The 25,173-nt window shown below is 42.0% G+C and overlaps 1 protein-coding gene across 4 annotated transcripts in view; it reads right to left on the bottom strand.

Annotated features, from left to right (window-relative positions):
* RARB (retinoic acid receptor beta) overlaps positions 1-25,173 on the bottom strand; it is a gene marked incomplete at its 5' end in the record, with an annotated part of 187,494 nt that overhangs the window by 49,150 nt on the left and 113,171 nt on the right. For all 4 annotated transcript variants that reach the window (XM_084306862.1, XM_084306864.1, XM_084306861.1 and 1 more), the window contains one exon: positions 15,403-15,551. In XM_084306862.1, coding sequence (XP_084162988.1) covers positions 15,403-15,551 — 149 coding nt within the window. The remainder of the gene's footprint in view (positions 1-15,402; positions 15,552-25,173) is intronic.

The raw sequence follows: 25,173 nt of genomic DNA, 5'->3' as shown, positions 1-25,173 counted from the left end.
TCCAGGGAATTGCACAGGTGCATTCAGGAACTGAATGAAATTTGCAATATTTATATTACAAGTGGCCACAGCCGAGGAACAAACCCCACCTTTCCCACAAAGTCCTGGTAGGATCAGAGGTCAGGTTAGGGCAGGCAGAGCACACCTTTCACTCGTTAACCAGGAATAATTGGGCTGATAACATGCAATCTCACCACTGGAGTTACATAGAAAGGCTTACAAAAGACCAAAAAGACACGGCATATGATGTTAAGTGATTTTGTACAGTACAAAAGACTGTAAAATGGCTGCAGCCAGAACACAAGACCCCAGAAGCAACAAAAGCTGCTTTTGCAGCCACCTAAAAGGAAGCTAAAATAAACGCATTCTTAGCTGCAAAGCACTTTTCCAGGATGTCTGCACTGTCTATCACGCTTTGGAAGTCACGGCTCTTAGAATAAACAAATTAATTGTCTGACATTGTGGCTGGAAACCACCGCCTGCACAAAATGGAAGCCGCTACAACAATAAGTAGAGGAAGGCTTGCTGCCAGGAAGCCCAGAAATTGTGCTGATCATGTGTGTCAGAGCAGGACAGCCAGATCTTTGCAAAAACAAAGGAATTAACACTGTTCCATGCCCATAGCTTGCAGAGAACACCTAGAGGATGTAGCTGCCTGGCAGAAGAGGGGCTGGACACAGCCTCTGTGAGAGCGTGCAGTGTGTTCTTGTTGCTGCTGTTATTTTGAGCAGGAATTCACATTTCACCTCAGCTAGCCGTTTATTCTGCAGATGAGGAGCAGACATAACCTCCCACGGCCAAAGGAAGAAAATAAAATTTGCTATTTAGAGAAGGTATTTTTTTTTTTTTTAACCAACAGAAGTTGAAATGCTCCATAAAAAAAGAAAAAAGCAGGCTTTATCCCGAATCTCACATACAGGAATACAGACCTGTGGACCTATGAGCAAACAACAAAGGGGAAAAAAAAAAAAAGCTATGCTCCTTGTCATTACTTTTATATATATAGAAAGGCTTGTAAGGTTCCTCAATTCTTAAAAACAAAAGGCCCCAGTGGACAGGGACAGGCAGATAAGGGATGTGTCACCATCCCTGAGCTACCAAAGTGGGAATGCTCCTGCAAAGACAGGGAGGCCACATAGAAAGTAATGGTTTCTAAAGTGCAAAAAAAATAATAATAAAAAAATAAATAAATCTTGTGGGCCACAGGGAGCAAGGAAAAACAAAACAAAACAAACAAACACATTTTGAACAACAAAGTTTGAAGGAAGCTATTTGAGCTACTAATGCCTATTAGCCCTTACCCTGGTAAGGCTGGAAATGAAACCCATTTTTCACGGTGCCCTACATGCCAACACATTTTCTGATTGCAGAAAGGCAGCTACTGACAGCACGACCTCCAAACACACACAGAGAAGGAGGGAGAGTGAGTGCGATCTGCCACGAAGCGTGCGAGGTTCATTCATTCGGCTGCAATCCGCAGCAGCCTGTGCCAGCAAGGGTACAATGCTATCCACGAGCCTACCCATGGATTTCTCCACAACTTCGATTTTCACTGAACTCCTGACCTTTTTAGCAAACATGTCAAAGTCTCCAGACGGAACAGTCATCACCTTGAAGCAATATGTAAGGGGAAAGAACCACTTAGATTTTCTCCACTTCAGCAATTGAAACAGAGAGGAAGGAGCTGGTATGCACTTCCATCTGCTTTCTTCAAATTAAAAAGGAAAAAAAAAAAAGAAAAAAAAAAAAAAAAAGAAGGAGATGAAATGTATACAATTAAAAAGTTACAGTTAACTTCCTTTCAGTAATGTCTGTAGGATGATTTTTGGCCTGCTAGGAAACTCCAGATGGGAAAAGTAATGAATATAATTTAATATGAATAAGAGGAGATCAAAGAAACATTTTCTGAGTGGCAGAACGCTGACTTACTTCACACGGTTCAATGCAGAACTCAGGAATTAATTATCACATTTTGCTATTTTCTTATTTTTTGTTTATGCAAATCAATTCCCCTTAACCTAATTTGTAGAGGACCAGACCCGCAACCCAATAAAACCATAAAATGCCACTCGGACGGCCGTGCAACTGGCTAGCACTTATCCAAAAGGCTATATATGTTGTTAACTGCTCGTCGTTTTTTCTCCTCTCTTCCCCTCCAGTGCCTCAGGATTTATACCACCAATTAAGACAATAATGAGTGCCCCAGGTTGACCTCCCAGGAGCAAGAATTAATTAAGCGCAGTATTTCTTCGTGAAGAATGACACTTTTCCAAACCGTTTATGTGGCTCCCTTGCATGGAAGCACAGTACCAAGAAAGACTTCCCAAACAGCTATCCCCCACATATACGGCAGATTTTGGTTTATGCTCTTAACTCAGGTCTCTTTTTATTTGTTGTGTATGCTTATATGGCTTTTGGATGGCAGGAGCAGGGGGGGACACCTTTCAAGGACAAGCTCATGTTTTTATTAGATGTACATGGGGTTTTTTGAACCAAGATACAAAGGAAAAACTGAGCAACAGGTACTCTAACAAAGCAGCAAGACCCAGTACCAAAGAGAAAATAGAAATCCCTGCCAAGCTATGCCCATGTAGTGACACGCAAAGTCTTGCAGCACGCCGGACGAGGAAAAGCCTCATGTCAGCTCTGCAATCACCACGCTACAATTACTTCTCGGAGCCTCTCAAATTAGCCTCTCCACTGAGCTGCTGGCAGAGCTGGGAACACGTGAAGAGGAGAGGGCAAGCTCGAACAAAAACCTAGCCAGGAGAAAGGAGGTATGTGCACGTTCCAAGGAAATTCCCCGTGTGGGTGGGCTCTGCCTCCTCCTCCTCCTCCTCCCTTCCAGCCTTACCCCCGGAGGCTCGCGGCGTTCCCGCACATACTTGGCGCTGCAGTTATTTATCGAGCGAGACACGGGGACTTTCACTAATCGGCAGGCAGAAAAAAAAATAAATAAAAAAATTAAAAAAAATCCCTGCCCTTCTGCACCGTCTGAAACCTACAGACTCACCAGTTTCTAACCCGCTATCGGCAACTGCATGTTTACAGCTCAACTGAAGAAATAACAAACTGTGCCACGAGTATTTGCAGACGCCTGCAAGCTGGCTGAACGGCAATTCCCCTCGCTCTCCCAGGCAGACCCAGCTGCCTCCTATCCTCTCAACAACCAACGCCTTGGCCTGAATTTGGTCCCCCTGTCTGCCTGGGCTCCTGGCTGCGTGGGGTGAGCCCCGATGAGCTGCACCTGCTGCAGGCTCCCCACCTGCGAGGAGCTGAGTCCAGCCGCGTGGCTCGCCCTGATCCTTCAAATCTGGCATGCTTCTATGGGCTTTGTCCGACCCCAGAGAAGTTTTAACAAGTTTCCAAGGAGCGATGAAGTGACGTATGAAAACAACGCAGAAAACAAACAAAAAAGCAATTTAAAAAAAATGACACAGAGAGAAATATGCCAAAATAAAGCAGATGTCTTGAGCATTATGCTTCCTGGTGAGTTTTACAGGCGTGCATCTGCATGGCTCATCAGCACATGGTCATTACCTCTCCCACCATTTCTTTTGCTACTAGTTTTGACAACTGATCTCTAAACAAATACACTGTACGAAATCCCTTGAAATCTGGCAAGTAGTGTCTTGTGCTTGCTGCTTCACGCTGTATTCTCCTTCACCCGCGTTCAGTGACAAAGAAACTCTGTTAATGCAGAACGACCCCTCTAAAACCTTGTAAAATGCAGAGTTTAGCAAAACTCAGCTGCCTGGAGACTACAAAATAGAGTTCAAGTAAACACCCAGAAGTATTTAAGTCTGGCTCTCCAGTACTGGCAGTAGCGAAGGAAAATTACCTTTCCACACTGCAGCTGAAACTCATTACTGAAGGCGACAGCAGAGAGATGAGTTGGAGCTGGAGCAGCTTGGCAAAACCACCAGGTTAAGAGTGACACGGGGGGCCGTACCCCTCGGCCCGGCTCCCCACGCACTCCAAGCACGTGTGCAGCCCACAGCACGGCTTCCTCTGGCTTCTGTACGGCACCGTGCAGAAAACAGAGTTAGCAGGGTGTCGTGGGCAGAACCAGCACTGCCCTGTGCAGCTGGTGTCCTGACAAAATGGGAGGATGGGCTGAGAAAGGTGGATGGATGCAGGCTGTGCAAGTGAAGGGGAAAAAGAGGGGAAGGAAACAACACAGTGGTGATGAGGATTTCACAGGGTAACACCAACCAGAGGTAGGGAGCTTACTGCAAAAGTTAAAGACAGAAGTTGAGCTGAGTTGTGCAAGAAGGGTGGCTCGCAGGACAAATGTGGCCTGCCTGGAACAGGGCAGCTTGGGCTGCTCTGACGACAAGAAAAGGCGACCTTTTGGAGATGACTGAATGGACTGGGGCTGATTAATCTGCCACAGGAAAATCTTAGCAAGATGTTTTCCTGTTTTCTCCCTCCCCTGCCAGATTCAGACAGAGAGCTCCTATGATCACAAGACGATCATTCTTTCGATTTATGAAAATCACATGGGACAGAGCAAGATAAAAAGTCTTTTCAGTGGGCTCATCCATGGGTGCTGTGCTTACATCTCTCCTGTTTACCTAACACCCTCTCTTCTCTTCTTTCAAAAAACCCCACAGTTTTCACTTTTGTTTCTGTACATGTAGCAGTTGCCATGTGTCTTCTAAGGATAAATGGTAAGACCATTTGCAGCAGCATCCGAGCAATGCCTTGTTCTCAAAGAAAGAAAGAAAGAAAGGTGAAAAAGTAAGTGGTTGGCTGCAGAGCTTACTCTGAAACCCTCTCCTTAAACTCTTCCCAGGTCTGGAGCACTGCCACTCTCTTGTACCAGCAGAAGGCAGGTGAGGATCACAGCCCATCCTGAAGAGAGGACCTCATCCTTCACACATGCTGGTCACACGTGCACAGAGCTCCACAGAAAGCCAAGTACCCTGGGGATGGGGAAAAGATTCAGCTGGAGAGCCATCAGCCAGGACAGTCGCAGGAGGAGCGAGCAGCAGCCCTCTGCAGTGGCAGCACCACAGTTATAAATCCCCTTTTTCCCTGGTAAAGGCCCAGGAGGCAGCCTGGCTGGGGGCTCCTGCCTCTCCCCTCGGTGCCAGGAGGGCCCCCAGCAGGCTCACGGGTCTGCTAAAGCTGCAGGCAAATCACTGGCTGCATTAACAGCCAGCCAAACAGACATTTTTTGGCACTGTTTCAGCCTGCCATCTCACCTTGTAATTTATGTATCTGTTATTCCAGACAGGGGATCCAGAGTCAATATACCTTTTCCCCTTTAAATGCAGGTATTATGATACGGTTTTATTGCATCCCTCCAAAACGTATTAAATGAGAAATATTAAGCATGGCCTCGTGAAATCATAAGGGACTTATACACAAAAACCTGTTCCCGCTTCTCAGCTGTCTCCCGACTTGAGCTGTCAAAATTGCAGCAACTCCTGGGTATTATCAAAGGGAAGAACAGCTTATGAGTAAGGGACCCTGAATATCTGGCAGGCCAGCTGCAGTTATATACCAATTAAACATCTACTATATCAATATACCCAAGCTACCAATTACAGGTTTGGACGTGTGAATTCTTTAACACTACAAGAATTTTCTTCTGAGCTGCATCTCAGATGTCACACCTCCAGGCGTCTCCTGCAGGAACAGAAAACTTATGGAAAGTTCACGTGAAATGAGAGAAATGATATAAAATATGAAGAAGGACACAACACCTTTGTACTCTACACTGAACTCGAGAAATAAAGTATCCATGTTTAAAGACTATGGCAAAATTCAGATACAGAGAAGGGAAAGATAGCCACATGGGTATAATCCTGAATTTTGGCAGCATCAGATTTTTGAATGGTTACTCTGAATGTGAACAGTTTTTCTGAGCAAGGGATTCATTTTGCTTTACTGGAGGGTAAAAAAGTAGAATGTCTAGACCGAACAACTTGAAAAAAAGAATGTGTAAAGCTGACTTTATTGTAAACACCAAATCTTGGTGGCTCCTATAGGCTTTCCTGGTATAGTACAAGGCTGGGATTTCATGAAGAATAGCTCTGCAAAGCTGATCAGCCCTGGGATCCATGCTGCAAATTCAATTGCACTCCATTCCCAGTGGAAGCTAAAAAAAATGCCCCTTTAGGAAATTTCCTCAAAGGAACACTTCATTCAGGATTAGAAAGACCCTCTGTTTCCATGAGCAGGTCAGTCAGAAAGCACAGAGAGCAAGGGAAGGTCACTTTCTGAGGCCAGTCAGAGCAATTCTGCCAGTTGGGAAGCTGACCACTCACGGACAGGGTGACGATGCTTTACAATAACCAGAAAATACAGATAGGTTTATCTTTCAAAATAAATCCAATAAGAAGCAAACAAAGAGCATCCGAATGTATATTTAGCATGCAAGTAAGGAGACTTAGGATAGTGGATGATCCCAGTTTGTACACTCCCCAAACCCTCTCATTTTGGATTTAATTCCTTCTAAGATGTGCCAGTCGGAAAATCTTTAAGTATACTTGTTAAGAAAAATGCAAACAACAGTTTAAAAAGATGCCTAAGGCAAGCAGAGCGGTGACCCCAACCATCTCACAGCACTGAAGTCAACGTTCAGCCAGAACCAAACTCAGCAAACTATTCCAATCTCCCCACTTATTCCCTAGAAAAGTCTGGAAAGCGGTGCAGTTCTTTGTGGCACCCAGCAAGCTACCAAACCTAAATTCAACAATTGCTGGTATGTCCTCCTCTAATGTCTCATTATGCAGTTTCTTTTTAAAAAGTTCCTGAATTAAAAACTGAAATCTAGCTCACTGTAATTTTACAAGTCTGTACCTGCTGTTCAGCAAGCATAAATAAATTATTTGGCATACTGCAAAAAACAGTAGGCTGTTACTGTTAATAGAAAACCTCAAACTATTTCATTTCGGAGATGTTTGCTTGGCTACCCATATTGCCTTATCTGCTGCTTTACCTCTGCAAACAATACTTCTAAAGATCATAGTATAAAACGTTGTATTAAATATGGTGAAAAACTGCATTTTTTTCCACACTGTGACAAATTTCTGGGTGTGCACAGGACAGCCTGTACTCCACAGCTCTAATTAAAGGCCAAATGTTGTCCATGAGTCATGAAATAGATTAAGGTGGTGAGAACAAAAGCATTTTTTTCCCCTCTTTAGGAAAGAAAAATGCAAAAGTGAAATCCTTTAGAATCTACTTACAGGGAAATAAAAGCACGCTCTACTTCAGTTGCATAAATATCGTGGGACTTCTCAGAAAGAAATCATAGGAAAGTGAATCACAGCCCACCTGTTCCTGACACCTCTCGTCGATATGTCACGATGTGATTTGCATAGACAGCGCTTTTACACCTAGCTGTAATTTACTTAATTCTGTCGAAGTTGTTGCAAACCATGCGTACGTTACCAGTGTGGTGTGACCCTCAGCTCTCAGCCATCCCCTAATAAGCCAAAACAGCTACTGGCAGCGACACGTGACAAACACACACATGGAGGATTGAGTACCTACCTTGTGCAAGAAGCTGTGATTCAACTTCAGTCATGAAATGTATGTATGCATGTGAATTTGAATCTTCTTTTTAGGGTATATATTCTTAGGCATAGAAAGGAACAGACGCTGACAGAAGAGAAAGGCTTGACAATTTAATTTAATAATTACTAAGAACAAACCATGGCTGTTATAGTTACTCAACTGAGAGTAACTCCTGAGAAAGATGTGCCAAGGCCAGTAGACACTAAGGCTACATCTGTATTAGGAGATATCCTTGGGGACTGTCAGAGACGTATGATGTGGAAGCCCACCTCCATGTCAGCCAACCCTTTGGGCTTCTAAAACCATCCAGACCTGCTGCTGGAGGTAGCCACTGGATGGCTCGCAGCCCCGAGCTGTGCCTGGGAGGAGTGCTGGCTGGTGCTGCCAAGCACCTTCAAGGGACACAGCGCTACAAAGCGACGCACCAAGGTGGCTGATCACTATTTAATTTACCATGGTTTAAGTCAGATGCTGTTCTCCTTTTATTGAGAAAGCCTTCATGGACGGGGCAAAATAAGAAAGCAGTTTCCAGTTCCTGTTTCCACAGGACACTAGCCTTCGTGCTTGCAATTAACTGGAACAGCTTGGTTAGCATAATTATAGACTAATACGGGATGATCTCTGCACTTTTGTTACAAAACAACAAAATTAAAATAATAATAAAAACAACTATTCTCACAGCTTAAGATGAACACCTGGTGTATGGCTGAGGGTAAGTGGTACCCAGTGCAGAGTGGAGGAGGTATAATCCATGATTTGGGCCCAAGGTGCTGGAAATCAAGTATGACATTCAAATACTCAACGTGATCTTCATTTTTCTTCAACTATCATGGTTGGTAATTTATTTTTTCTTCATTTTATTACATTCAAACGATCCAGAAAGAGATTTTAAAATGTATGGTAACATAAAGTATTTGTTCCTGACCCTGTCCATTTCATCGTGTCTACTCTCAGTAGACTTCCCATAAATACACGCTTCCCCATCCTTCAAAAAATATGAAATAAATTCAGTATTTGGTGAATGTTTTATCTTCCAAGCAAAGAGAAAAAATAATTCAGAATATACTGCAATGAAACAGGTATCAGCTTTTCAAAGGACATTTGGCGCTTTTTTTTAATTTTAAAATCTTAAATCTCAAATAGACCATTAAAATGATGAGGTCTCCTCTGATCCCACGAAACACAGAAAAACTCCAGCTTTTTCAGTACCGCATTTAGATCACTTTCAACTCATTTAGCATCTTTCTGCATATGGCCTTGCTTCCTGCAAATGGCACTGCTTTCTGCAAACAAATGGCTCTGAACATTGCTACACTGCAAAGTGCTTGAGGATCAGCTGATATTAACAGTATGCAGAAATGTATCTCAAAATACATTTGTCATCTTCTGAAAAATGACTGTTGATATAGCTAAAACTAGGAGTAATTTTCTGTGATTTGAGGAATTTTTCATAGCTGTGCATGAACGACAGCATGCATCTCCACTGCTTGCACTGTCACTTACTAATACAGCTTAAATGGAGACGAATACAGCTTGATCATTCAAGCTGATCTGTATTTTTATTTGAACTGATAGAAGCTTTTACAATTGCATTGTTGCAACCAATATTACTTCTTTGCCTAATACAAATCACATGTCGTCTGTAATCCAATACTTTAAGCTCGGAAAATAAGCATTTTCAAATTCAGACATGTCTTTTACTTTTTATTTCAGTTGTAGATGATTACAACACGCCGGAAGAACAAAGCCAAACAAATGCACAGAGCACTGGTGAGATGTTTTTATGAGGTCTGCTTTTATTTTTAGTGCGAGGTAACTTTGGGAAAATTCTATGTCTGGATCCTTAATTTCCAGTAAAGGGGCATAAATATAGACTTAAATGTGATTACATTATAGCTGGAAGTTTACACATGCAAGAGTGTGGTTTCCAAAAACAAGTGCTGCTTAAGGTCCCTCTACAATACCAGAACTGCCTAAGAAAATGCAAATCTCTTCTCACATGATATAAGAAGCATTATTAAAAGAAAGAGGCATCTGTCCTGAAGGATACTGTTTCATAAAGAGAACACTGATACAACAATCCCTAAAATATTTTAGGCCACTCATCAACATTTCTTGCAGACTAAAGCATGTCCTTGCCATCCAGCTCTAAATAAATCAAATCAAAGCCTTTTCCACTTCTAGGCAGTAGCATTTTGTAAATCAGTTATTGCCTCCGATGACCATGGATTCACGAATCACAGCAGGAGAACCCCAACCCTCTGAGTGTCCAAAGGGACATAACCATGAAGGACTTCATTGAGATCATTAACACAGATTATTTTTTTGGGTGCCTAACCAAAGAGCTTTTCTCCTGTTATGTGCATTTTTTTTTTAAGTCAGTCCTACAGAATTATTGACCTAAATTTCAAGGTTTATTCTATCAATGGCTATTCTCCAAGCTGCTTAAAGTCTTTGCAATTAAAAAAGTAAGTATTTGAGTTAGGAACAAGTCAAACTGGTAGATATATTCTTTTTATAACTGAAGACCTCTGAAAAGGTATCAAATGTGGCTACCCTTGTATCTCAGTGATCCCCCAGTAGGTGTGGTTTTCTATGAAGATTCTGATGGAAGGAAAGTTATTCTTTTATGATAAAAGCCGATCTGGGATCACTCTGTAGTGAATTAGATTTTTCTACATTTTTGTCCATTAGCATCAGCAATGGGCAGAGAGGCACCTTGATCATTCAGACAAAACTGCTGGACCGTAAAACTACTCTCTTGTGCTGTCTTCTCTTCTGAAACTGCTCTGGGCATCTTTGTTGCCCACCGAATTCAAGGCAGGAATCCAGGCAGGGTTGCCAGCAGAGGAATGCCATCTTTTAAACACCCAGAACAAGGGACAAGGCTTGAAGAGGCAGCTGAATCTGCCAGAACACCAGCTTCTCCTCATCGCCCGCACAATGATGGCATTGTTTGGGAAACCAGCCCACCACACTCAATCTCCCTTTCTGCAAACCCGACTACAATGAGGAGAAAAGCCAGGCCCAAAGAGCTGAGCTTTCAGTGACAGCCCTATAACCACTTGTACCAGCTGGATAAATCCAAGCGACTCATTTCGTATGGAATTTGTTTGCGTGCTATCTCGCAACACCCAGAAACCGGGAAGGAAATTAAAAAAAAAAAAAAAAAGGCAAAGGAAGATTTTAGAAGTCTTTAACTGAGGTCATGAAACACACAATTCCCAAACCCGCCTTTGAAATGCCACACAGTTTACAAAATGGAAAAGTTGTAAGTAAGTTGAACACTGTGTGTTGTATTTTACACATAAAGAGATGGGCTGCCTCTAGAGTTTTTCAAAAAAATGCCAAGATTTTTTGTTTTTAAACCAGTTTAAAATAAATAAAATTAAAAAAAAAATAAAATAAAATCCTTACTGCTGATTTTGTCCGACCAGATTGAGAAAGAACTCTTGGATATCAACCTTTTACATGTGTCAAACCTTCAAATTCAGAAGGCAAGAAGTCAGGGACTCTAAATCTATTATCACAAATGAGATTTTCAGCAAGAACATGCTACAATCAGAGAACAGGAGATAGCTTAACGTTATTTAGACAGCTCCTGAACTTCCACCGTGGTTCATAGGCACATATCATGAAATACTCCAGCCCCCCAAATACTCAAAAGACTAGTTTATCAAAACAAGCCACAGAACAGTCTTTCTAGTGGGAGACAGTGCTTAAGACTCTGGTCATGAGTAAGACAGAAGGATCACTTTAAAAAGTAGGGTTTAACAGACATAAAAAGAGAAAACATTTGGCAAGGGAGGTTAGGAGGCTGCTCCCAGGTTCCTAAAACAATAAGGTCCAAGGATGGCTGTGAGAAGAAGAAGGTCAAGAAAGAAATGGAGAAGAGACCAAGCTGAAATCTAATCATCACATGAGAAGACCACAGCAAGAGTCTGTCAATGAAGGCAAGAAGGTACATCCTGGGGCAAAAAGGTCAATATGTCATGTGAATTGCAGTAAAGATCAGAAACGACGTCTGAAAAACAGGAAGGCGTGAGATTGCCAAAGCTTGGTGATGTCGCAGAGAGATGGAAAGTTCGGTCTTCCCAAAATCTGAGTCCAAGATAGCGGTCAGACAAGCAAGAGGGCACACCAGGGAAAGATGGCAGTGGGAGAAGTCAGAGCTGGAAGTAACTCTGGAAATCATCCACTGGCAGGTGACAATTGAGGGAACTTAAAAATTTCCAGTGCAGTGGTTCCCCAATGGAGCATCACAAAGTCATAATCGCCAATTACAGCTCTCCAAGGGGTCATGGCTGGAAGGGTCACCATTAAGAGCATACCCTTTATTAGCACTATATTGCTTTTGGCTGACAGACCATTGGTCTACTACAAAATAGTTCAGCAGTTGATGCTTCTGAGACAGAAAACCAAAGAACTGATCATCAGGGAACAGCATCAGCAAATAGATAACAGAGACACTTAAGGGGACATTAAATGAACAGTAAACAAAGTGGGAGGGAGAACATAAAGAGCCCTGAAAGCCAAGAGAAGGAAAACCTGCTGAATCAAAGGCAGTAATCAAGCCCAAAGCTCAAGGACAGAAAGCTGTCCCTTTGCACCAGAAGGATACTGCTAATGACCATCGTGATAGCAGCTTCACTGGAGCTCAAAGCAAAAGAGAAGGAGACAGAGAACTAGAAGAAAAACAAGGGAGAGACAGCACAGAAAAAAAAAAAAAGAAAAAACAACAACAAAACAAAAACAAACAAACAAAACAACAACAACAACAAAAACAACAAAGGAATAGGGCCCTAATTAGAGAGACAAATATGAGATGAGGAGAGTTTTCTGTTTGTTTTTCCCATGAGAAACAAGACTGCCATGAATTTGAAGGAATCGGTAAACAAGTCGGAAAGGAAAAAGGAAAAGACTTGAGAAAAAAATATCAGAACAGAGGTAGGTCCTGTGCAGGAGGAAAAAGGAATGAATTTCAGGTCTAGCATCACAGAACAGATAGCAAATCAGGTAGAGAGAGAAATGGGCGAAATAAGAGTGAAGAAAGAGAAAATGGAAACAAGATCAGAGGGAAAGGGGGGGAAAAAGAGAATTAACATTTGATTAGGATGATGTTCTAGTCTAGTTTATTAAGAAGTAATTTTTCTTTAATAATTTTCTTTAATAATTTTTAAAATAATTTTGTAATCCAGTGATAATAAGCAAGGTTGCCGCTCCCCATCCCAACATAGTTTGGCCAACTGCAGTAAAATTGCAAATCTCCAAGAAGATTAAGTTCTTTGAAATTGCTTGGAAGCGTGTGTTCAAGTAAAAGAGAAGTAAGAGAATGTGTGTTCAAGTAAAAGAGGAATAAATACATGTGGTTCTTAATGAGAAGAAAGCCTGTGACATGAATTCTTATTGTTGTTCCCTATTCACCAGAGAACCAGCATGAAACTACAACACCATACCAAGAAGAAGCCTTCAGTGCAACTCATACTTCCTAATAGAGCAGGGTCAACCAACTGAAAGGCTGAGATCCACAGAAAATGAGGCTTCCCCAATGGCTATGCTCAGTGCTCAGTGCTTATTTAAACTCACAAAGCAACTGACTAAGTTTTGTATGAAGAGAAAGAGAAGCTTGAAGAAAGAATTAATAGTGGGAACAGACAGTGAAGGTAGCCTTGAGTAGAGGCAGGAGCCTAGATGATTAGAAATAGAGTAAAAGGTGGCAGCTTTCTTATGGTACAGGAGCAAGCATAGAGCCAAGGTGAAGGACCAGAAAAACAAATTGTCAGCAAGGAGGTTTCTGAGGCTATTCCCGGTGTTGTGGTCACATAGTGCTGTCTGCTGTCATCCAGCACAGCGTTTCTGTTGACCTGAAAGCTTATAAAACCCTCAACAGCAAATGTAGTACCTGGCCGTCCACTAACAGTACCACTGGTTGACTCATCATATTCTTTGCCATCATGTTCTGCTGGCACTCACGAAGGAAGATGATTCAATCAGTGGAATAAATTAATTAAATTTAATTAAATCCTAGTCAAACCTGTTGAAGAGTTGGTGTCAACTAACCCAAATATTGCCAGTCTTAAGTAGTCACGTTATTGATTTGGAATCTTGTTGTTTCTCATAGAGTGACAGGTTTTAGACGCAATTCACCTCTCTTTATTTTTTTAACAGCAGCTACTGCTAAGTACTGAATTGCCCCATCTTGCAAATTAGCAAATAAGTGAACACAATTTCTGTTTGCTGTTGAATAGCAGCCACCACATTACAAGATGGATTTCTTCAGGTATTTTGACAAGTGTAGTCTTGTTTTAATTGTTTACAAAAATGCTTTGCAGTATGCCAATAAAAGCCCTACTGTATATTTTAGCATATTTTTCAAAAATAATGAAGTCTTAGGAACATGTGACCTTGCTGCCACAGTCTGCAATTATGTCTGTACTTAGAGTGAGTGCGTGGGCGAGTAAAAGACACCACCATTTGTGTGTTAGTATCCAAGTAAAGAATGAGATAAGATTTCCTATTTAATGAAAGCAGCTCTAGCATATTCTTATCACAGATTTTCCTAACAGACACATTTCAATAGCTCTGTGGCAACTAAAAGAAAAACAAAATATAGACATGATGATATCCAAGCAAAACTTTGCTTCCAAAATGAGATTCTAAAACAGAGGTGAGCTTCAATAGTTACTTGCACTACCTCAGTATCTTGAGTTTATAAAACAGAGGGGAAAACAGACTCTAATCCTATAGCTTTTTGCCTAATGACACAAAGCCAAGACCATGATATTTAATTTCACTACAAAAGGCCAGTGGCATGGAATACATTGCAGGAAGAAAAGATAAAGTAAAAATACCTAATGGTATCTGAAAGATATTAAATTTTCTACAACTAAACCATAAAAATACTTCTAATTAATTTTATACTTTATTACTTTTTATTAATTCTAGTAACTTTATTTACACAAATGTAGCACCTGTCACTTTTTCATCACGTATTAGGATCTTCACTGTACTAAGCACTAGACAACTATTTTAATTTGAAGGATTAAAATCATAGATATTTTGTCTAGTTGCTAGAAAAGAACATTGTATCAGGCTACCATAACTAATAAAGATAACCATGAGACCATCTGCCCTATTATGTATTTTCTTTAGCATTTTTAGCCCTGCCTTCTTCCTTGCACACATGCTGCTCACTGTGTATGCACCCTTAATTATTGCCATACACACATGGTTTAGTTGACGTTGCTTCTCTGATGTGTATCTCATCTTTAGATACATTCTCTTACTTTAGAACTGCATATCGTGTTACTGCATCCTACGGATAGTCCATTCATACTCTGACAATCACAGCACTCGAAAGTAGCTAGCAGATGTGCCAGCACTGTAGCCTGCCAGATTAAATTTCATGAATACCATCCTGCTAATCCTCAAACTCCCAATTTGATTTGAAATTAGTTAGAGACTATGCCAAAAATTTCCAGATAAGCAGGTCCTTCTCCCACAGAAAAAGCAAGGCTCAGAGCAGACAATGACCACGTGAGTTCTCAGGGTATACCTAAATATGGACAGTGAGGAGTCTCAAAGCATTTTCACATTTTATAGGATTATCTCTGCATATACAACCACGTTCTGATGTTGGTCAATACCTATGGAAGACCCTGATAGATCTACTTTGGCAGAAGTTATGAAGGACAATAATTCCAGGCATGATGGTCATTTACTTGGCTTTACTCATGTATCAGAATTCATTCACACAAGAAAAGCACAGGTGTCTTTGCAGACAATCAAGTCACACCAAACTTCACTGCCTAGCTGTTCTCATAAATGAAATGTGTTACTATAAAAAGAAAGGGAGATGATGGCACTCACCTTACATCCCTCACAAGCACTGACACCATAGTGATATCCAGATGATTTGTCTTGACAGACAAAACAGGGCTTGTAAACACGAGGGGGTGGAAGTGGTGAAGGAGGACTTGGAACAAGTTCCTCAGAACTGGTGCTCTGAGTTTCAACTGCTACAAAAGAAAAAAGAAATATAAATGAATGATTCATGAATGAATTTCAAATAACCAATCATTTACTGTATTAAAACTATCAAACCAACCCATATCTATCTTTGTAGAATACATGCTCACTTGTCCTTCCTAGCAAAATTTAAAGGGAACTACAGAAAGGCAAACAGTGAAAGGACTACATGCTATAGTCCCAAAAGCATGTTTTAAACTAACTGGGATGTAACGTATCATAAGCCAGCTACCAAACACCACGAAAGCTTCATCTGGGCTCATATTCTGGTTTCAGCCACAATTACAGAGTATTTCTGGAATTACATGGGATCCACGTGTGCACACTGGACATCAGCTTGAATGGGAAAGCATTAGCGGTATGCATGTTTCCAATCTATCCCTAGACTTGGAAGAGCTCTTACATCTTTTGCCTTAATCTACAATAGGTAACACTTTCAGCATCCAATTCTGCCACAAAAAGATGGGGAAATGCATCAAGACATACGCAAAGAGACAAAAGAACAAGTACAGAAGTGAAAATTACGTGAACAAGCCTTCTCTTTTTTTTCATCAGTAAAAGCAGAACAACTCAGCAACACCTCCTTATCAACCCTCGAATTTGTAACATCAGGAAACCTCTCTGAGAAAAAGCTATTAGATATTATGACCCCATGTCCTTTATTGCCTTAATATTTCTGGATGGTCATTTGTTTTGAACCTGCTGAAGAGCCAGTCATCCCTTTCAGTGAGAGGACATGAAAGCTCTACGATGCGAGATAAGACGTGAACTAGATCTTTTCAAAACATCTGCATTAGTTTTCGGTGATACGCTGTCATCATTCCTCACATTTATGGTAGATGTGCAATACATTTTCATGTTTCACCTAGCTGTTCTGCTGCTTCTCAGATAAATCCCTCCAACTTTTCAACAGATATACAGGAATGACAGAATCTGTGAACTCCGATCTATCCAGAAATATTAGGCACTATCAGCAGAGCTAAATCTCCAGAGTACTAACAGCAGGCCCTGCAGAATATTACTCAATGGAAAATCTTAGACAAGATTTACTGTACATGATATTTTTCAGATTACTGAGATGATACATTTGTATTAAAGCCATGATTCATTGTCAGCTCGTGTACTACAGAATTCACAGAGGGGAACACGGAGCACGATACAACTTCTGATTACTTGGTAGAGAAGGGCCAATTTCTGCCATTTTCGCTTGGGTTAAGCTACTATCAACTTCAAGGACACATTTTTTAGAAGAAAATAAATTCTGAAGCGAAACGTTAAAGGCACTGATTCTAAGCAAAGAAATGTCTTTTCAACAGGAACAACTTACTTATATATCTAACAATAATGAGGTTTGTGTGAAAGAACAGAAAAGCAAAATAACGTATGGCTCGATAAATTGTGATTTTAAAACAACGTCCAGAACTATACTTAACTGTTTCAGCATTAAATATGCTGAACCTTGACAAACCAAGTATCTACAGCTTCCTACTGAATCAGGCAAACTTTAATGAAGTTTTTTCTTAATGAAGAAAGAAGAGAGAATGATCATTTCTTCTCAGTAGTAATTTTTGGTATTTAAGAGAGACACAGAGTGCTCCATTATTGATTTCTGCACAGTCATCCTGCTTAAATCAATAATCTATTAGTACTTCTACATTAAAGTTAGATTCATCAAATGCCCTTGAGAGGCCTCAAACAGCCTGCGCATTATTTCATGCTAGCACAAGTATTACAGGGGCTTCCAATCAGCCTGTGGAATGATAAAATTTTAGCTTTAAAACTCTAATATCAGCAGACAATGTGTTTCGTATTAGCTCATTCAACTCTCCAGTCAGTCTGAAAGGCAGTTTTTAGGCTTCCCATGGGAAAACAAGGTTGTGTCATTCAATAAAACAACTGCACTCCTGCAATCCTTCCCTGATTTCGGTTTGGGAAAAGCAGTCTTTGAGGAATAATGCCGATACACTGCAGCATTTTTGCGGATTTCATTCGACACAAGCACCAGCATCCAACAGCGGTGTTCACACCGCGAGCCATATGTACAACACAGGTCTGTCACGCACTGGCCAAGCACCAGCAACTTGGGATGCTCGGAAGAGGTTAAGCAACCAGCTCAGTTCATAAAGGAAGGAAGAAAGAGTAGGCAGCAACTGAAGATCTGAAGGTGACACTACAGATTTAATTTTTTTTCTGGACAATGGTAAAAGATATGCATGAGTAAAAAAGCCAGCACAAACCAGAACACCCTCCCCAAAACACTCAGATATATACGCTACTGGAAGAGCTCAATCTATTCTATATAATACTTGTGTTGGATAAACAACTGTCTAGAGGTTGAGTTTTTGTAGGAAAACCACATTTGGGAACGTTCACTCATAGGCAAAGTGTACAGACAGCTTTCTGGGCAGGCTCCAACTCAGGTTAGGCAAGCCCTACACTCCTAGACCAGCTTCTGCCTCACTCGTCTTCCTTGGATTTAGCCTTTTAAACTCCTTACTTGAAAATGTATGTAGTGCAATTCAAGCTTCCTGGGTTTAAAGCCCTGTTTTTATATCACACAGGTGAAGAACAGCAGCAGAGCCTCTTCTCATCTACACAGGCCTGCACACGGAAGCTAAAATAAAACAGGGCGGGTGGGCACAGCTGACATTTCCAAGAAGGAATTTTTAAAGTAGCCTTAAAATTTCAGGAACAATTCAGTCCAAGCAACTCCTTTCAAGGTCCTGCTGTCTCTTCCCGCGGGATGTGACACGATTCACCTGAGAAAACAGAGCCTCAGCGCAGTCACAGGACACCTGAATGCTGCTTAAGCACACAGGGACCCTCCAACAATAGGTCACTTCACAATTCCTAAGATGTCTGAAATATTTCAAAAGGTTAGATAAAGTAGCAGATAAGATCTTGAAAAGCACAGCGTGCTTTGTGAGAGCTAATTTACTGCCAGCTAAACCATGTTGACAGATAGAGGTATTTCACTCGGTGACCAGCTAGAAGCAGGCATTATGAAATGCCTTTCGTTTCACTAGGAACCTAGATTATTAAGCTTGTATGTTAATGCACACTTTGGACAGTGGAGTCTTAAAAGAATAAGAAGTTGTAAAGCAAATGGCATTTCCTGGATCGCCTCAAGGGAATTGTGAATACTGAGCTCAGGGTCCCTGGTGGGAAGCAGCAATTTCAGCTAATTAGGGTGAATAGCAAAGTGTTGCATTTGGTCAAAACATTCTGTTAACCCTCATTTTTGTTGGCACCAACAAGAGTCTGGATTTTTTTGCCTCCCTTTTTTTTTTTTCTTTTTTTTTTTTTTTTTTTATGAATTCACTGCAGGAGTGCAAGGCACACAGCTCACATACATTAGGCAGAAAGTCAAAGGAAACGCCAAAGTTCAACTAAAGTACAAGTAATTAGAACCAGATTCTCTGCTGCTTGTATGTGTGCATTTGATTGTAGAAGTTATTTATAAGCCTCCAAACATTTGAAAAAATAACTATATACTGTAGATCATTTAATTTTTATGTCTAGTCTGGAAAAAAAAAAAAAAAGTCTGCTTTTAATCATCTTCCAGGAAAGAGCCAGGAACTGGGAAAGTGGGTCTCAATTGTTTCAATACAAATTTCTCTCTTTCATGTGCCACATAAAACTATACTATAAAATTAAATCCAAAATAGCGTTGACTCAACCCCCGCCCCGTTTGTTTTTTTTTTTTTTTTTAATAAAAAACCTCTTTGAATTTGTCATGCTTAAATAGTTTGCATTGTTACGAGTTTCTTTTTTTTTTTTTTTTTAAACTGTTGTTTGGAAGACAGACAAGGGGGAAGAAAAGCGCGAGAGAAAGAAAACATTATGGTGGAGCCTTGCCAGCCTTGACTTAGTAACCTGGCCATGACCCTCCAGCGAGTGTGTGTTTGACCCGGTCACACATGGCTCTGGCTGCGGACTGTTGCTGGGTTATACGGCCCAGATATTTTTACCATATACACAACAGGTGCGGGTCAGAGACAAGAAAAAAGGCGAAAAACAAAGTCTCCGCATTGCGTGAAGACCCTGATTTCCCCCCTTTCAAAGATAACGACAGAAGCAAAGGAGTGGGGATACGATTGCAGTGATTGACGTCCCCGTGCTCCATCGCTGCTCTGCGCCGGGATTTACGACGGATTTGCTGCACGGAGGTCGAGTGGGCTGAGGGCAGGAAGAAAGAGGAAAAGGCTCGGGGGAAACAACACGCCAAATGTTAATCAACTTGCATTGAATTACCGACCTGCAACATCCGAGCCGCTATCAGAAACCTTTCCTCGCAGGGCTGGGTATGCATTGAGGTGCAGGAAGGAATGTTTTTTGTTAGCATGAGCACAACATACCTGCATTAAAACACAGGCTGCCATAGCTCCAGATTGAGTATAGCTATCGGGATTTTCATAAGTACTTATGGAAACATGTCCTCCATTTTAGCGTCCCCTTTTTAACACTCCTGTCCCGCTAGCTGCACACATCTGTCTTAACACCACGGCGTTACGTAAGTTATTGTATTTAGTTCCTCATCACCATTTTTCCAGCTTTAATTTTAATCAAGCTATAGTTCAACTCTACAAGACCGTCTAGGTCTTAAAAGAAAAAAAAAGCGTGACTTAGCCTTGAAAGCAAAAACAAACAAACAAAAACCAAACACGAACCTCAAATCAACACTCTATGTCTTCAGGTTTGCTTTTACTATGAAAAAGGGACTTTTTCAACAAGAACATCAAAAGACTATACTTTATGATCTGGCCTATACTTGGGGTGCCCAATCCCAAATGATCCCTTTCTGTTATTTGAAAAGTTCAACAAGCATCCCCCAGATTTTTGCCGCGTACAGTTTGGGATTCCTACAGCACAATTAAAAAAAAAACAAAAACAAAAAAAAAACATAACAAGACACAACTTAGACAACGTAGAGGTTATGGGATCAGAAACCCAAGCTGCAAGCCCTTACTAATGGACAAGCTGCACACACAAGGTCGCCTCGAAGGTGCCTCGGCCGAGGTCATTTTCAGAGCCATGCCTATGGCACAGGCTCCTGCTGCCAGCAGCTATCTCAGACAAGGTGCAAGCCCTGATACTTGGCAGAAGTCTAAAGCTGAAGTGCCTTTGCTGTGAGGACTTTTGTCAGTAAAAAAAAAAAGCGATACGGACAGCTGGCTTCTGTCCAGCCACAGCTGGGAGAAGAGTGGGCCTGCTGAACTCTGTCCTCTGCCTCGCGAGCACAAGCAGCAGTTAAGCACACACTTTGCTCTGATATCCTTACCCTAATGAAGTTCTAACTACAAATTTGGCCGTGCTCCACTGAAGACATGCACACAACCAAGAAAGTATTTTCTTCTCCCTACCCTTCTGCATCTTGTGCGTTTAGACCAGGCTGTTTTGGGCCAGGCCATCGCTTGGTCACTGCTCCACTGACGAGGCGTGTAGGGTCAGGAGCTCCTTTCTCCACCCATTTTGTTGTGTTTAGACTGTAGGCTATTTTGGGCAGGGTCTCAGAATAAGCTGTACAGCAACCAGCGCTGCAGGACCTTCAAGCGCTACTCCAATGCAAATAATAGGAATGATGGAGATCTTGCCAAGTCAAAAGATGTTTGAAAGAATGAACCTTGAAAAGCATCCATAACCTTGAGGGGAGTCATTACTTGCAAAGCAGGTCCTCGGAACGCTTTCATTTGAACTATTTTAGCATTTCAGTGCTAAAATGCAGAGTAACTTCCAAGGAGGAGTCTCAAAAAGCAGCTTCTTTAGATTCAGCAAATGCATTTGCTGCCATGTAGAGCTTAGATGTAGAGCTTAGGGATATGGTTTAGTGGGGACTGCTAGCGTTAGGTCAGAGGTTGGACTCAATGATCTTGAGGTCTCTTCCAACCTAGAAAAATTCTGTGTGATTCTGTGATGTATGCAAAGTCATATTGACAAACTTGAGTGCCAGGAGAAGCGTTCACACCCATCTACTGCATCTCCTCCAGTTCAGAGTGAGGTGCATCATATTCCTTCATGCCTTTCATCAACAAAATTGCCAGGTTTCAGTTGCAAACGTGTAATGCTAACCAGCAGAGTCATGTAACAGAAGTCAGAGGAGCCAGCGGGTACTGGCCTCAGCCGTATGACAACAGTAGAGCCCACTGGTGCCTTTGTTCCTATCAGGTGATTAGGGCCAGAACATGAATATTCAACATCTTACTACCAGCACAGATAGCAGAGCTATCCAGATTTGTTTGCTCTAAGTTAGAAGCCACCAGCATCTATCATTTGTTTATCCTTTTGCTCCTGTCTAACACTACTTCTGTTCCTCAGCAGCTTACTAACTTTTTCACTCACAGCACAGATTTATTATTCCCACAGATATCCTCTCTTGGTTGCCCAGTGGGTGGTTTTTTAGCAATATCCTTTTCTGCTACACCGCAAACAGTCTGGTCTCTTAATTAATCCATTTGTTGAGCATGCAAATGGCGTTACCTGACTTTACAGTGCCGTTCATTAACACGCTGGAGGGGGCCCACCTGCCGGCACGTCTTCCCAAGTGACATTCCTGCCCAGATCACAGGTCCCTGCCCCTCTGAATGACTCTCCTTGGGCCCCACTGCCCCTGCTGTGCACTCCCTGGCACGCAGCACAGCCTGCAGTGCTCTGACCCTGCCATATTTAGCAGCACGAAAGACCCTGCTCTGTTCTCCCGACCTGATCTGCGAGCACGGTCTCTGCTACTCCAGTACTTGAACATCCCATGAGCACTCGTATTTTTATCTTCCTAACACCCAAGTGAGATAAGGCGAGGGCTATTCTTCTTACTTTAGACATGGGAAGCAGAAGCACTGACAGAGCTTGGTTAGCCTAGGTCTTAAATTCCTGGAAAATGCAGGCAGGACCCAACTGGGACTGTCAACAGCAAACAGGAACCTAACCAACCTAACTAACTAACTAACTAACCGTAGCTCTGTCACTGTCTTCAAAACACAGCCTTACGTGTCACCCCAAGTTACACATGGGACACATGACAGAGCAGGGAACTTAATTAAATCAGTGCTCAGCACCTCTAACGTGGATGCTCTGAAGGACTCCCACTTACCAGGTCTGAGCATGCATCCTACTCAGCAGCCAGCTGCAAGACAGGCCAAGGTTAGGTGCCCCCTGTCCTCGAGAGCCACCACCACTGATGGCAGGAGACTTCTATAACCGATTTCTATAAAACCACCCCCCATATATTCAAGCAGACACAAATGTCCTGGCAGACAACTGGCCTGTCCTGAGAGAAGCAGCACGGCTGAGGCAGGAAGGGACCCCTGAGGCCCCCTGGGCCACCCTCCTGCTCAAGCAGCACCACCTCCAGCAGGTTGCCCAGTACCATGTCCAGATGGCTTTGGAGCATCTCCAAAGAGGGAGACATTGCAACCTCTCTGGACAACCTGCTCCATGGCTCAGTCACCCTCTTGGTAAAGAAGTGTTTCCTGATGTTCAGATGGCACCTCCTGTGTTTGTTCATGCCTTTAGCCTGATTTCTCTCCTGAAGGTGACCCAGCAACACCCGTGCACGTGTTGCTGTGTCCCACACAAGCATAAGCAGCACTAGAAACTGCCACAAAAATCTCTACATGTGGCTGTAGTGCCCAAGCCACCGGAGACTCACATACCACCAGGATGGAAGCCTGAATCTACCATGACAGCAGCTAAGAAAGTTGTCTTAGATATTGAGAACATCCCATCTGGAAATCACCAAAACCCAGTCTGAGTCAAACACTCACAGGAGTAACATCTACTCCAGAGGTCCGCAGTTTGCAATGCCTGGCTCTTAAAGCTCACTAAAAACCTGGAGAAGTGTGTATGACCAGTGCAGGAGCTTTATGCACGCCTGACCTTTCCAAAGCAAGCGATGCTGTTTGGGGGGCTGGGTTTGTTAGCATTGGTATCAGCACAGCGGTTCCGCATGTGGGTTTATGCGTATGAGTAGCCAGAGAGACACGGTTACACCTGAGCAAATGCGGAAGGTGGAAGCTTGCCGTGATTAATTGTGTTAGAGACGAGCACCGCGTCTGGTTACACCGGCATTACTCTCAGGACGGAGTTAATGATGCGCTAGGAACCGAGAGCAGCAGCGTCTTGGGCTGCAGAAATGGTCAGGCAGCCACCGCGAGGTGTTTCTGAGGGAGCTGGGGTGAAAGTAAGCGGACAGACAGGATGGCCGGAGGGCTTGGCAGGCACGGCGGGGTTTGCAGGGCAGCGGCTCATCACTTTGTATTAGGAGCCTACCTTCAAAGTGAAAAGGAAAACATGCTACATGAAAAAAAAATAAATCGTACGGAAAACTGAAGAAAAACATCCGAAAGATGCTAGCGCCCTGTTTTTTTCAGGTCGGTGATTTTCCGCCCGGCCACTACCATGCAGAGCTCCATCCATCTTGAGTGAAATTTCCGTATTACTGCGAAACTGAAAAATAGGATCTTCTTTATCAAAGAAGATCATGCTACCATTTGTGTGAATGTGGGTTTTCCTTTGAAAATGAAGTTTTCTCACAAGTCAAGCTCTGTTTGTTTTGCCAGTGAATTTCCAAGGTCAGGTCCTCATCCGGAGCAAAGCGGCACAGGCAAAGCAGGCACAGCAGTTTACAGAGGATGGGGACTCCGGCCTCTTTATTCTTTATTTTTGAAAACTGAGCCCATTTCTGTGGCCTACTGATATTACTGTGGCATCACAAATTCAGCACGCCTTCCCCATGGGATCGCTAATAAGAAAAAAGTCAGGTGAGGGACAAAACACTTGAAAATAAAAGAGGTGTGATTCTATTTTCAGATCTGTTTTACAGTGTCATGACCCCAGCAATCCCCAAAAAAGACCTTTGATTTGTAAACATAAATGGGAGAAAACTCAGATTGAGTCTCTTCAGTAATAAATAAAAATTGCAAGGATAACGACATTGTTACTGTAATCGCTATATATCCAGATATTTTACTAAGCCATAAAGCCTCCATTTATATTTATTAAATGTTTTACTGTACTTTGAGTGCTTTTATCTTCAACTCTTTTCAAGCATCCAAACAGAATAATCCCGAGTATTACACTAAAGGAATGAGGGAATGATTTTGTTCTTTAAAACTGGTCTCCTACTCGAGTTGGTAGTAGTTTCCAGTACTACTACGTCTGCCAATTTTTTATTTTTTATTTTTATTTCCTATGTATTCAGCATGTCCTTATGATGCTACTTATCATGACTTTTTGCCGTGGCTTGAATCCAGCACGAGAACGAGTGTTTTCATATCTTCAGTCACGTGCTGCTATCGTACAGTCGGTTGGTACCGCACGGACACAACGAAACACTGTGCTCAACATCTAATTGTATTTCTCAGACTTTAGGACCATTAACTCAGGACATTTTCATCTTTCGGTATTTTTAGACCTTAAAATTAATAGAGTGGCTCAACAACAGCCAATTCAGCGATCAAAACTACTTCAAGTGAGTGCAGGAGCAGTTAAAATGCCTATCATGCCAATTAATTTGTATTACAGCCACGCTGCTGGATAGCACTAATTGATTTATATACCCTCCTTTCTATTCCCATTTACAAGGGCAATTATGAACTCCATCACATATGTTTAAAT

Source organism: Netta rufina, assembly GCF_964035555.1.
Source record: "Netta rufina genome assembly, chromosome: 2".
NCBI lineage: Eukaryota > Metazoa > Chordata > Aves > Anseriformes > Anatidae > Netta > Netta rufina.
The sequence above is the reverse complement of the archived record's forward strand: the minus strand, read 5'-3'. Positions and strand labels throughout refer to the sequence as shown.